At 51.1% G+C, this 12708-nt stretch overlaps 2 protein-coding genes across 10 annotated transcripts in view; one reads left to right on the top strand and one right to left on the bottom strand.

The window, feature by feature from the left end:
- Positions 1 to 2035, top strand: part of PDZD7 (PDZ domain containing 7) — a 27791-nt gene extending 25756 nt beyond the window's left edge. The window contains exon 15 of the mRNA XM_083615305.1: positions 235 to 2035. Within this exon, the coding sequence (XP_083471431.1) occupies positions 235 to 381 (147 nt within the window). The 3' untranslated portion in view covers positions 382 to 2035. The remainder of the gene's footprint in view (positions 1 to 234) is intronic.
- The window catches only part of LZTS2 (leucine zipper tumor suppressor 2), a 68491-nt gene continuing 57448 nt past the window's right edge, over positions 1666 to 12708 (bottom strand). For all 9 annotated transcript variants that reach the window (XM_083615324.1, XM_083615326.1, XM_083615328.1 and 6 more), the window contains 4 exons: positions 11272 to 11682; positions 9709 to 10305; positions 7337 to 7606; positions 1666 to 6130 (listed from right to left, as the gene is read on the bottom strand). In XM_083615324.1, the coding sequence (XP_083471450.1) occupies positions 5462 to 6130; positions 7337 to 7606; positions 9709 to 10305; positions 11272 to 11652 (1917 nt within the window). In that variant the 5' untranslated portion in view covers positions 11653 to 11682 and the 3' untranslated portion in view covers positions 1666 to 5461. The remainder of the gene's footprint in view (positions 6131 to 7336; positions 7607 to 9708; positions 10306 to 11271; positions 11683 to 12708) is intronic.

A 12708-nucleotide genomic window follows, 5' to 3' on the forward strand; every position in this document is an offset into this window, starting at 1 on the left:
TGTAGCTGCACCTACCATGCTTCTGCTCTAAGAGCTCCCTGGCAGGTTTCAGACAGGGGTCTTTCCCAGCCCTACCTGAAGATGCTCAGGGTTGAACCTGAGACCTTCTGCATGGGAGGCAGATGTTCTGTCACTGAGCTGCAGTCCTTCTTCTTGAGCTACATCTCTTCCCCGATATAATACATTTGGAATACTGGGCCTCCCTTTCTAACTCCTTTGGGTTCTTTTTGCTAGGCGGGCCAAGAGCTGGTTGCAGTGGAAGGGGAGAGTTTGCAGAACGTGACCCACCAACGAGCTGTGGACATCATCCGCCAGGCCTATCGCAACAAAGCCAAGGAGCCTATGGAGATTGTGGTGAAGGTGCCGAAGAGAGCCAGGTAATGCCGTGGACAAAGCGACATGTCCTGAAGAACGTGGCCAGCCCAGGCCTTCGAAATGGCTGCAAGCCCCCACTGTCAGCAAAGGACCTGTTTATGATGGCTGCCTATTGCTCAGAAAAGTAGTGGTACCGCTGAAGCAAACTACTGGCTGGGTGAGTAAGAAGGGAAACCACTTAGCAAGCAGGGGGCTTAAGGGAACATGTCAAGCTTCCCATTTCCGGAGTAGCAGCAGGGAAGCGCAGGTGCACCTATCATAGGACCAGCCTCAAGAGGAATCAGGTGTTCTGTTTCCAAAACCCACCAAGAAGATGCTTTCATGAGCAGCTGTAAGTGGGACAGCTGCAACCAGGACTAGTTGCTTTGCAACAAACTTCATGCTGTAGTGAGCAGGCAACAGAGTTGTTTTTGGCATATGGAACTTTGTACAGCTCTCATTCGAGTGGAGGTTTCAGATAGCAGGATGTAGGGCTGGCACCTTTAAACCAGCCTGGCCACTTTTTAGACACTTGGCTAGTTGAGGTTGAGCACTTAGGCAATGGCACTGTTTTAACACATCTGAACATCCGTCTGCAAGTGAGTTGTGGATTTTCTTCTCTCCTTTTGGAGAGACAACCGTCTGAGGGTCCACGAGATCATTAGTGGAGGGAACAGGGCTTAATATATTCACCCAACACTTTCTTCCATTGAAACTCAAATGCTAAATCCATAGAGAAATAACAGGCAGCAGTCCCAGTAGGAGACGTATAGCAAAGCAAGCTGGTGGTCACTGTTTCCATCTAGCCTCAGAGCCGCTCTGCAATGGTCATGATGTTGCAAGCCAGCAAAAAGGAAAATCCTCTTCTCTGAACTCCACGTGGGGAGGACCTACAGAGGATCTCTAGCCTGGAATCCTAATGTCTGTTTCAAAGCATCCCCCAGCTATTGCCTAATAGGGAAGATCTGCTAAAGGAAAGGGATAGATCCATCCTCTTCTTATCCCTGAGCTGAAGTTGCTATTTTGGATCAGAGAGTGTCCATTTCCCAGGTGGATACATTCCCTATGGGGCATTTTTTAAAAGATGCTGCCACAAATGTTTTGCAAGCCACTGAGTGAAGGTGGCAATTGTGAACCAAGGTGCATTTGGACCCAGTTTTTATACAGCAACAAGTGCAAGACCACCAGCCCACCCACCTCTGCTTCTCATCCATCATCAGAACCATTCTACCCTATCTTCATCCTTCCATGCTCCACTACCTTCACCCATCAAACCACCAGGTGGCTTTTCTTAAAAAACACAGAAGTGGCTTTGTCGTCTTCTTCTTTTTTTAATTCACACTTTTCTTTTGGTTTGTACAAGAAATTTACACAGCTTGGAAAATATACAATTTCAGAAATAAAAGTAAAAAAAAAAAAGTAAAACACAAAGTGGTGCTAAAAAAAGGGAGGGGAAGAGAGGGATCAGGTAAGCAACAGTCACAGAAATAACATGCACCAAGCTTTTTCCTTTGGTCTAGTGTTGTGTGTCCCTGGCGCCAATCTCATGCACTCCCATAGCTATGGGCAGGAGAGTTAAGAATGACCAGGGGTGGAAGTGGGCGGAGATGGCTTGTTCTCTCGGAATGCACAACAATCTCCCAAGTGAACGTGGAAGCCATAAACTCCCTTCTGCAAACAATCCAAAGTATCATACAGAGCTGGAATGCGTCCTCCCCAAATTCTTGAGTGTGCTCTTTCATTTTCTTGCATGCGGATAAACAGGAGGAACTGGAGCTAAGGCTAGACCAGGCTGGCAGATATCAGGCAGTCCCTCCTCTAGCAATGGGGCTGTTATTTCCAAAGCGGCTTAAGCAGGGTGCTGAACTAGGCTGGGCTTTGGCTGCACTCTGGTCACAAGTCACTCAAGGAGAGGCTTCTCTGCTCAGCGCTTGCACAGCCAGAGGGACGGGGCTAAGAACATCTGACCAGCTTGGCAGGATGGGCACATCAAGGACTAGCTGCACAAAGGAGAACTCAGGGTGGTCAAGGAGAAGGTGGTGAGCCACTGTGGCTATCAGAGCCATGTTTGCTCTGCCATCTGGTTCTTCCTGCATTGGCTGAAATGATAACTCATTCCTGTTCCTAGTCCTCCTTGTTCAACTATACCCTGTTAACCCCAGGGATGTGAAGTCAGCCTGGCTACATCTCTCCACCAGAGAGAGCTTTTCTCCTTTACAGGATATTCAGCCACTCCCAGTCAAGCTCCTCTGGAAATTACTTTTCCGCACCCCTGAAGACAAGACCCTGCTTCGCTGACCTTTTTTGCTCCTGGGCAAATATCACAGGGTATTTGCAATGAAGCTCTTTTTGAAAGCACTTTACCTCCAGGAAGCTAGAGGGCAGCATAAAGCTTAATTTAGCAGGGAGGGTTTCCACAGCAGGTATGGAGGTCATCGCTCTCCGCAAGTGGAGATGCTGCCCTCTGAAGAGCCCATCTGCAGAAAAGGTCCTAGGCTATTTGGATGTGAGAGTAGAGGGTGGGCATTTGGGCCGGGCTTTTTCCTCATTTCCAAAAGCAGCTTGAGTACAGATTTTTAAAGATGTGTGGGCTTGAGGACACTGGATGGAGCAACTCTGGTGTTCAATTGCCTCCAAGCTAATTGCAACAGAAAGTGGACAGCTGAGTACTGCAAGATCAGAAAGGAAGGCTGGACTGAAAACAGGAACCAGGCATTAAAGAGAACCAGGATTCAAACTGAATCACATTTGGTTAGAAGCCATGAGGTGGAATGGAACTGAGACACCTGGAGAATGCAGGCATCTGGGAACAGTCAAGGGACGCTGTCCATCAACTGACCCGATCCTTTGCTAACCTGGTGTCCTCCAGATATTTTGGACTACAACTCCCAACAGCCCTAGCCAGTGTGCCGGCCGAGGCTGATGGGAGCTGTAGTCCAAAATATCTGAAGGACATTAGGCTGGCAAATGATGACCTACCCACATCTTCCATGAGAACCAGAAGCTAGCAGGGCACTCTGCCAGCCAGGCATGAAAGGAAAGCAATGGGTGTATCGTGAGGACGGTGCTGCAGGCAGGCTCAAAGGCAGTACCACTGGGCCCTCAAGCAGCTTATGGAGCCTGCAGGGAGTGGATACAGCTGGGCAGAAAAGCACAAGCTGGAGGAGGGCAGCCGGTGGTCGGGGGGAGACCCAGGCAGCAAGGCCAAACAAAAGGCACTCTCAAATCAGAGCTCAACCAGGAGCGACAAAGGCAATTGGGGGTGGGGTGAAAGGACATCCCAGATCCCCATGCAGCAGGGTTCCCCCCGGGGGGGGGGAGGGAGGAGTGGGGCTGGCAAGTAACTCGGAGCCCTGGTACAAGACTCAGCAACACCAAGCGAATGGGCAGGCCCTGCTCTTGTGTGGAGAACAAGACATCCCCAGCTTACAACAAGAGAAGTTCAAATATCTGGGAATGTCCTATAAAAATAACTTGGGCATCATTGTTATTACATATTTACTTATACCCTGCCTGTTTTCCATGACGGGACTCATCATGGAAGTGAGGATGGGGCAGGAATGCAGATGACATCGTCTATAGAAATTCAGAGACATCGTCTATAAACTGTGACACGTTGGCTGTCCTGGTCCCGTTAAGGTTAGGGCACGTGGCAGGGCATCAGTCAGCCAATGCAGATGCCTGAGAAGCTTTGGCCTTTTAGTCTTCTTGGGGAGGTGCTGGGGGAGGGGGTGGCTCCTGCTTCCACAGCACAGAGGGAGACTATTTTTCCTCAGCAAGCCTAGCACAGTGTCTTCCCACAATGCCTTGGGTGAGATCAGGTTAGGCCTGCATCTCTTCTGTAATTCCACACAATGGCTACCAGTCACATTTGCTAGATGCTACTTCCATACATCAGAAGCAGTTTGACACTGAATACCAGCTTTTTTTGAGGTGCGTGTGGGTAAACTGCAGGTGAGGGCTGCTAGACTCATACGCTGCTTGTGAGCTACCCTTAGGTATCTGGTTGGCCACTGTGGAAACATAATATTGGCCTTTGGTCTAACCCAGCAGAGCTCTTCTGAACGTTCTTTAGCACTGAAATAAGCACTAAATGTGGGACCAGAATTCAGCATCCTGAGAATCGATGTTGGGTCTTCCTGCTATTTATCATTCTTATTATTGCTGTCCTTATGACTATAAAAAAATAGCTTGTGTGGACCTTACAAAACAACCTGCCCTTTATAACTACTGTAAGCAGCACAAATTATGCAAACAAAGCGCATGTGTGCAAGTTTGCTTAATTTGTACAACTTGTCAGAGTCACAGCATCTGGGGTTCTCTCGGTGGCTTTTGATTGTATGCCCTCCCCCCCCCCCCCCATTTAGATTCACTTTACCCAGCCCGGGACTGGGACAAAGGTCAAAAGAGCATCCTGTAAAATGCTTCTCCAGCCAGCCTAAAAACAGGCGATGCTAATTCCTTCCCATCAGTTAAGTGGATCAGCTGGCTGTCAGCAAAGCCACGTCAGCCTAATTTCCAGCCAGGTGGTGGCTGAGGGCCAGTTGGGTCACTTCATACAGGTAGTGGCAGAAGAGAGAGCTTCCTGCCTTCACCGTATCTCCAGCCCACAGAACAGGAGGCAAAACGGTGGTAGCCATTTTCTACCACAGCCAGCACCTTTGTGAGAGGCTGAGGAGCATTAGGACCTAGAGGGCAGCTGCTTCCCCATGGGGAGGGGTGGGGAATGGAGGAGGAGGAGAAGATGCTGCTGCTACAACATTCCAAAGGGCGGGCTTAGTTAGAGGTTAGTCCCATCTCCCTACAAGGCAGGTCTGGAAAATACTGACAAAATCCTCAGCAGCCTCTAACTCCCAGTGAAACTGCCTGGCTTCTGGTCCTTGTCTTATCTCACTGGCAGTGAAATCTGTTAAGCTGGTGGGGGTGGGGGGAGTTCCCCAGACAAGTTAAGTAATGGAACAAGTGCTACCCAGTGGGATTCAGGTATAGCAGACTTCTCCCTCCACCACTGGTCCCAAGCTCACTCCATTCTCACGTCCGACGGAGCACGTTCCCTTGTCTGCAGCCGCACAGCCTATTCACCAAGGCCTTCTTCCTCCAGGCACGGTCAGATCTCGGTGGCGGCAATCTCCTCGAAGCAGATGCCTTCGCCCCCGTGCATCTCGTACTCCTCCATGTCCCGGGCCTCCAGTTCGAGGCTGAGGTGGCGCAGCTGGCTCTCCAAGTCACGGTTGTGCCGGTACATCTGGATATAGTTGTGCTGCAGCTGCTTCTGGTAGCGGATGACCCTGTCCTTTTCCCCCTGCCAAGTGACGCGCTCGGCGTGGAAAGCTTCCCGCTGCTCCTCGCCGCGCTGGCGCTCGCACAGCAGCTCGGTGCGCAGCCGTTCGGCCTGGGAGCGCAAGCCCTGCAGGGTATCGGCTGCCTGGCGCTGGGCCTTGGCCTCGTCGCACTCGGCCAACAGGGGGCAGAGCTCCCCGCCCGCACTGCGCAGTCCCTCCAACTCATGCTCCAGCCGCCCCACCTTCTCGCGCAGCAGCTCCGCCTCGCTCTTGCGCCTGGCCAGCTCGTTGGCACACACCTCCAGCTCCAAGGACTTGGTGTGGGCCACTTCCTGCAAGCCCAGCACCTGCTCTTCACCAGCCTGCAGCTCAGCCCTCGCTTCCCTCAGCTGGGCCCTCAGAAGCACCAGCTCGTTGCCCCGCTGAGCCACCTCCGCCTGCGATTCCTTCAGCTGCTGTTTCAGTAGCGAGATCTCGCCAGACTTCTGGCACACCTGGTGGGAGTGAAACAAGATGCATCAGCTGACCTGGAAGATGCCAGAGATTCTGACCCAGCAGAACGAGAGGCGTGGTTGGATTAAGAATGTAAGAAGAGCTCTGCTGGATCAGCCCAGTGGACCGTCTAGTAATAGAAAAATCATAGACATCATAGTTGGAAGGGACCACGGGGGGTCATCTAGTCCAACCCCATGCAGTGCAGGAATCTTTGCTCAACGTGGGGCTTGAACCCACAACCCTGAGATTAAGTCTCATGCTCTACCGACTGAGCTATCCCAGCATCCTGTTCTCACACTGGCCAACTAGATGCCTGTGGGAAACCCGCCAGCAGGACCCCTGAGCACAAGATCCTTCTCCCCTCTGGTGGTTTCCAGAAACAGGTATTCAGAAGGATTACTGCCTCCAGCAGTGGAAGGCAGAGCACACCCATCATGGCTAGTAACCATCCTTAGCCTTCTCCTCCATGAGAAGGTAGTCTGCTGTCCTCAAGCCCTGGAGCAAAATCACAGCCTGCAGAACAGGAGCCGTTAGATCACAGCGTAAGTGCATTTACAGCCTAGGGCAAGGATGGAAGAGACTGAAAGGGGAGTCCAATAATCTCAAGCAGGGTGAGCCCTGATACTCTCTCCCACCAAAGGCCAGGAATAATGCGCTCCTGTCAACAGGAAGATTTCCTCCACTCCCCCCACCCCAAAAGACCCAAACATCTCTGCTCGACATCTTCTGAACAGTGCCCAAAATGATGTGTTTTGAGGATATGAGAGAGAACTAAAAAGTATGCCAGGGATTATTCCCAAGCCCATGGTGAAAGCTATACTTCAAGACTCTATACCAGCCTTCTTCAACAACCAGAGGCTGTTGGGCTCAAACTCCCATCAGTCAGCAGGGTGAAAGGTCAGGGATGATGGGAGTTGTTGTCAACTAACATCGGGAGGGCAGCTGGATGGGAAGGCTGCTCTGGTCTGTCCTCCAATTCAGCCAGAAAGGGATAACTAGTGATTGGGGGGGGGACTTCCCTGTATAGACTAAAGGCAGGTGTTTAAAGACTTCTAAGGGGAAATAAGGCAAGAGGGAACCTCCAGGATCTCTGAAAGCAGCACAGCCAGCCCTCTGCTAGCGGTGCAACCTTGTGCACTATGCAACTTTCAAACCTGGGGGCGGGGGAGCCAGGGAAGCCCCTCTTTCACGCAGCCTAGGCTCACCTCCCACTTAGTCTCTTCCAAGCGGGGCCCCAGCTCCGTGTGCTCTCGCTCAAAGGAGGCGCAGCGCTTCTCCAGCAGCTCCCGCTCGGCCAGCAGCTGTGCAAAGTCCTCCTGGAGTTTCTTCTTCTCCTGCTGCAGCTGGAAGATCTGGAGCTGCAGCACCTGCTGGCTGCGCTGGGCCTTCTGCGCTGACTGCTGGAGCTTGGCGGTGTAGCCCTGCCGCAGCTCTTCCATCTCTTCCTCGCAGCGCCTCTGCTTCTCCTCGTACACCTGGAAGGAAAGCACCCCTTTTCATCAACCCCTTGCATTAGGAAAGCTCTGCCGCCGCTTGCAGCTTCTGTGTTTTAATTCAGTTGGCATCAACATTCCAGAATTTCCACTACCCCTCCCAGGGATCAGACCTATCAAATTTCAGGCAGGTGGGAGGAGGGAAACAGTCCCTGTTTTGCATACTTTTTTTTAAGGCTGATAAATAGATCTTACCATTAAGAATTTTCTCCTAATGTTTAGCTGAAATCAGCTTCCTTGCCATTTCCACCCATTGGTGCAAGTTCTGCCCTCTGGAGCAACAGAGAACACATCTGTTTCTTGATCTGAGTGACAGCCCTTCTGATAGTCAAAGGCAGCTATCATGTCTCCCCTTAAATTTCTCTTCTCCAGGCTAAACACATCCAGCTCTTTCAATCGTTCTTCATATGACTTGGTTCCTCCACATCTCAGCATCCTAGTTGCCTTCCATGGAACATTCTCCAGCTTGCCCGTATCCCCCTTAAAACATGGCGTCCAGGACTGCATGCACTAGTCCAGGTTCAACTAGCGCACAATAATAATAATAATAATAATAATAATAATAATAATAATAATAATAATAATATAATAATAATAATAATAATAATAATAATAATAATAATAATAATAATTTATTATTTATACCCCGCCCATCTGGCTGGGCCTCCCCAGCCACTCTGGGCGGCTTCCATAAAAACCAAAAATACAATAAAATATCACACGTTAAAAACTTCCCTGAACAGGGCTGCCTTAAGATGTCTTCTGAATGTCAGGTAGTTGTTTATCGCTTTGACATCTGCTGGAAGGGCGTTCCACAGGGCGGGCGCCACTACCGAGAAGGCCCTCTGCCTGGTTCCCTGTAGCTTTGCTTCTCGCAATGAGGGAACCGCCAGAAGGCCCTCGGCGCTGGACCTCAGCGTCCGGGCAGAATGATGGGGGTGGAGACGCTCCTTCAGGTATACTGGACCGAGGCCGTTTAGGGCTTTAAAGGTCAGCACCAACACTTTGAATTGTGCTCGGAAACGTACTGGGAGCCAATGTAGGTCTTTCAAGACCGGTGTTATATGGTCTCGGCGGCCGCCCCCAGTCACCAGTCTAGCTGCCGCATTCTGGATTAGTTGTAGTTTCCGAGTCACCTTCAAAGGTAGCCCCACGTAGAGTGCATTGCAGCAGTCCAAGCGGGAGATAACCAGAGCATGCACCACTCTGGCGAGACAGTCCGCAGGCAGATAGGGTCTCAGCCTACGTACCAGATGATACCAGATAATGAAACTATCACATTTTGTGCTCTGGATACTACGCTCCTGATCACACATCCTAGTCAGCATGGGAGGGGATGTAGCCAACCACTGGGTCTCAACAGAAAGATTACAATAATAGCAGCCTGCAAGCGCCCAAAATTACAACTAATTCACCTAGATGATAACAAAGTGCAAACTGGGTTCCAGGAACAGATTATTATGCTGTCTGGAAAAGCAAGATGACAGACTGGAAACATTTGTGAAATCATGACTCTGGTAACAAGACACACAACAATGCTCCTTTATTAGATTATGTAGACCTTATTTATGATTACTCATTTTTGTCCGTCACAATAGGATGCTGTGAGACAAACAGTTGGAGAACTTGTTAATGTCATAGTACGGAAGCTGCCAAGAAGGGGAGTGGCAAATCTGCACACTGGAAACCAAGTTATGCTGCTAATTCCTGCAAGGACTAGTTTCCAGCATGCAGTGCTGCCAGCCTACTCAACATCGACAACACCTTGCACCTTGCGATAGGCAGTGTACCCCTTTCTGCCTTGAGGTGAATTTAACCTAATTGTGCCACAAAGGAGCTCCCAGTTGCTTGACGTTATTGGAGATGAACCTGCCGGTTCCTGCCCTACAGCAACTGCCTCATGAAAGCTGCCTGGTAAAACGAGAAGCTGCTGCCGCTCCAAGCACCAACAAAGGCAGTCCCACAGTAGAAGCAGCCTTTCAAAAACCAAAGAAACCCTCTCCCTGGTGAGAAACACGAGCGCTCCCCTTGCTGCATCAGACCTGCCTGCATTAGGAGCAAGCGAGCAACCCCGAGCAGCTTACCTGGCAAATGGCCACCTCATTCTCGTCCAAGCTCTCCCTCAGGTGCTGCAGCTCGACCTCACGCTCCCGCAACTTCTCCTCAAGTTCGTGAATGAGGAGGGCTTCATCCGCTCCGCTGTGCACAGGCGAACGTCCCCCGCAGGAGCCGCTGTCGGAGGAATGGTGGCCCCGGCCGCTCAGAGAGCCCGTGCTCTTGCTCGACGACGAGCGGCCGCTGTCCGAGTTTGAAGGCCCCGTGAGGCCACGCGAACCGGCTCCTCCGCCACCGCCACCATCCAGGGTGATGTGGCCCATGGAGATGCTGACTGGCTCCATCTGCTGGCTGCATCCAGTACTGTAGGTGGGGAGGCTCGAGAGGGAGTTGCGCCCAGAGTCCGACATGGTCCCTGAGTGAGAGCTGGTTCGGCAGCTCAGGGAGTTGTGCTTCTCGGTGCTGCCCGCAGGGGCACCGCCAAAGAGCTGGGCGAGACTACCTTGGCTCTCGGAGAGCACGGAGGCACCAGGACGCAGAGCCAAGTGCCCCTGCAGGGGGCCATTGCGGTTCTTGGGCATGACTGGCTTGAAGGCCGTGGGACGGATAAGCGTCTTCTCCATGGCCTGAAAAACAGCACACAGGCACAGGATTGCTAGGGTGGAAGTTGATACCAGAAGGTTAAATCAATGGATAATGAACCCTCTCCGCCTTATCACACTTTGGGCAGACGTATACTCCATATATCACAAGAGAGGTAATGGGCCTTGTCTAATCTCAGTCAAGATTAGAAGGGCTGTTTCTGAACTTCTTTCGAGGATGGACCTACCCGCCTTCTCCTCAGCTGTCACAACCCTCTCCTAAGCAAGGAAGAACACGAGTGACTACGGTGCTACTTGTAGTAACTGATGTGGTGCGACTCTGGCTGCCCTTTTTTAGCTGATACAGACAAAGGCAAACAGGAGCACCATTTAGCAACATGGATAAGAGAGCTCATTAATAGTTGCCCACCCCCTACGGTGGATGAACCATAATCCCCAGCTTTCATTTTAAAATAAAGATGGTGTTTCTGGCACTTGTAGAAGCTGAGTTATGAGGCAAAATGTAGAGACACTATTCCTCTTATTTTGTGGGTCGTGAGAAACTAACCTGCTCCCTCTTTCAGTGCCTTAATATGCCCCTGGAAAAATTCCTGCAGAAACCCATGGACACTCTGCCATGGTTTTGCCTTAGCTGAATACACCTTCCTGGGTTTAACTGGGTGACATTATAGGTGCACTGAGAAGGATGAACTCCTGTGTTCAGTATGCATTTCTCTCAAGACAGAATCAGGATAGAGATGAACAATGGAGGAAGAGGATCCTTATTAGCCTTTTGACAGGGCTGAGGAAACATTCATCAGCTAGAATAACTCTCCGCAGCCTGGTACCCCTCAGGTAATTTAGGACTACAGCTCCCATCAGCCCTAGTACAGCATATCCAATGGTCAGGGATGGTGGGAGTTGTAGTACAAATATCTGGCAGGCACCAGATAGGGGAAGGCTGATCTAGACAGAGCAGCTTGTTCTGCCCAAAGCACGCTCTCTACTTACCTTCTCAAGTTTCCCCGAGACAGGCACCAACTTGGGGGGTGGTCCGCGGATGGTGCCAACTCGGGGCTTGTCATCCTGCAGGTCTTCCGTGTCACTACAGGGGCTGATGGGAGACACCTCTTCAGCCCAGTCCTCTTCGCTTACGTAAGCATAGCTGCTCTTCTTGGTGGGAAGTCCATGGCACAGGGGCTCTTGGGAACCAGCCCCGCCAGGCAGGCGGAAAGGGCCAAACTCTGTCGTGGCTTTGTGGCAAGGCCGGCCGGAGATTAGGCTGCTGACACTGCCCATGGCTGCAGGGGACGGGCAGGCACTCGTGTGGAGCTGGGCAGCCCCTTCAGAGGCGGACTCAATGGAGACAGGCAGGGTCTGCACTATGGCCATGATGTCCGCAGGAGGGGCTTTGCGCGTGGTCTGAAAGAGAGACGGGATTGGCTGCTAAGAACATGACCAGGAAATCGCCACATCAGCAGGGCCCACCAAAAACAGGCAGCATAAGCAGCCTCTGACGCAAGGGTCAGGTCTCAGAGTTGGTTCTCCTTTGAGGAGAAGAAAAAGAAGGCCTCGCCCGGGAGTGACAGCACTGACCACTGAGGAATCAGACCACACAAAGGAGCCCATCAGCTCCCAACCTCCACACTCTGCCAGGCCAGAGGTCAATGGGAAAGGTCCCTTTCAGCTGCTATGTGGGGAGACGATCAAAGGTGGCTTAGGGGAGAAAGAGAAGCCTTGGCAGCAAGGAGGAAAAAGCAAAATAGAAAACAGGCCAAGGAGCAGAGTTTGTGTTCCATAGTTCATTTACACTGGAAAAGTTAAGTCAGTCTCTTTCCTGCCAGGGAAATACTGGCATTCAGAAAATCCCAGTCTAAAAGCAACTCCAATTCCCCCGATATCACTGCCAGGCAATGATATTTAAGGTTAAAGATAGCTTCCAAAACACAAAGGAGGAGAGATCTCCCTTGCAGAGCACATCCAGAGCCTACCTTGCACTTGTGGAGAAGGGTGTTTTGCTTCCTGGTCTCCATCAAGCCAGGAAGATTCCCAGGAGCTATTTTTACAGAATGCTATGGATGCTACAAATCCTCCTATTTCAACACATGTCCGGATGTAAATTTATATGCTCTACATATATAAACTAGTCCTGGAAGAATCAGCAGCAGTTACGTCCACTGCTTTCCTGCCCCACTGCAAAATACACCAGTGTGTATGTGGGGAGTGCCCTCTCAAGCTATCTCTACTGCACAGAGAAGTGGGAAAGTCCCCACCTAAGATTCAGCACACTCAGAGTGGGCAGGAGTGATAAGAAAGCTGCAGAACGTACCTGCCATGCCTTTTTACATAACAGCAGGGACGTAGGAACCACTATCATTTAAAGGCCACCTTTGATTGTGTTCAAAGAGTTTCAAAGGCTGGAAGGGAACTGGAGGGAGACCAGAGTGC

Source organism: Podarcis filfolensis (assembly GCF_964270895.1).
Source record: "Podarcis filfolensis genome assembly, chromosome: 5".
NCBI classification, from domain to species: domain Eukaryota; kingdom Metazoa; phylum Chordata; class Lepidosauria; order Squamata; family Lacertidae; genus Podarcis; species Podarcis filfolensis.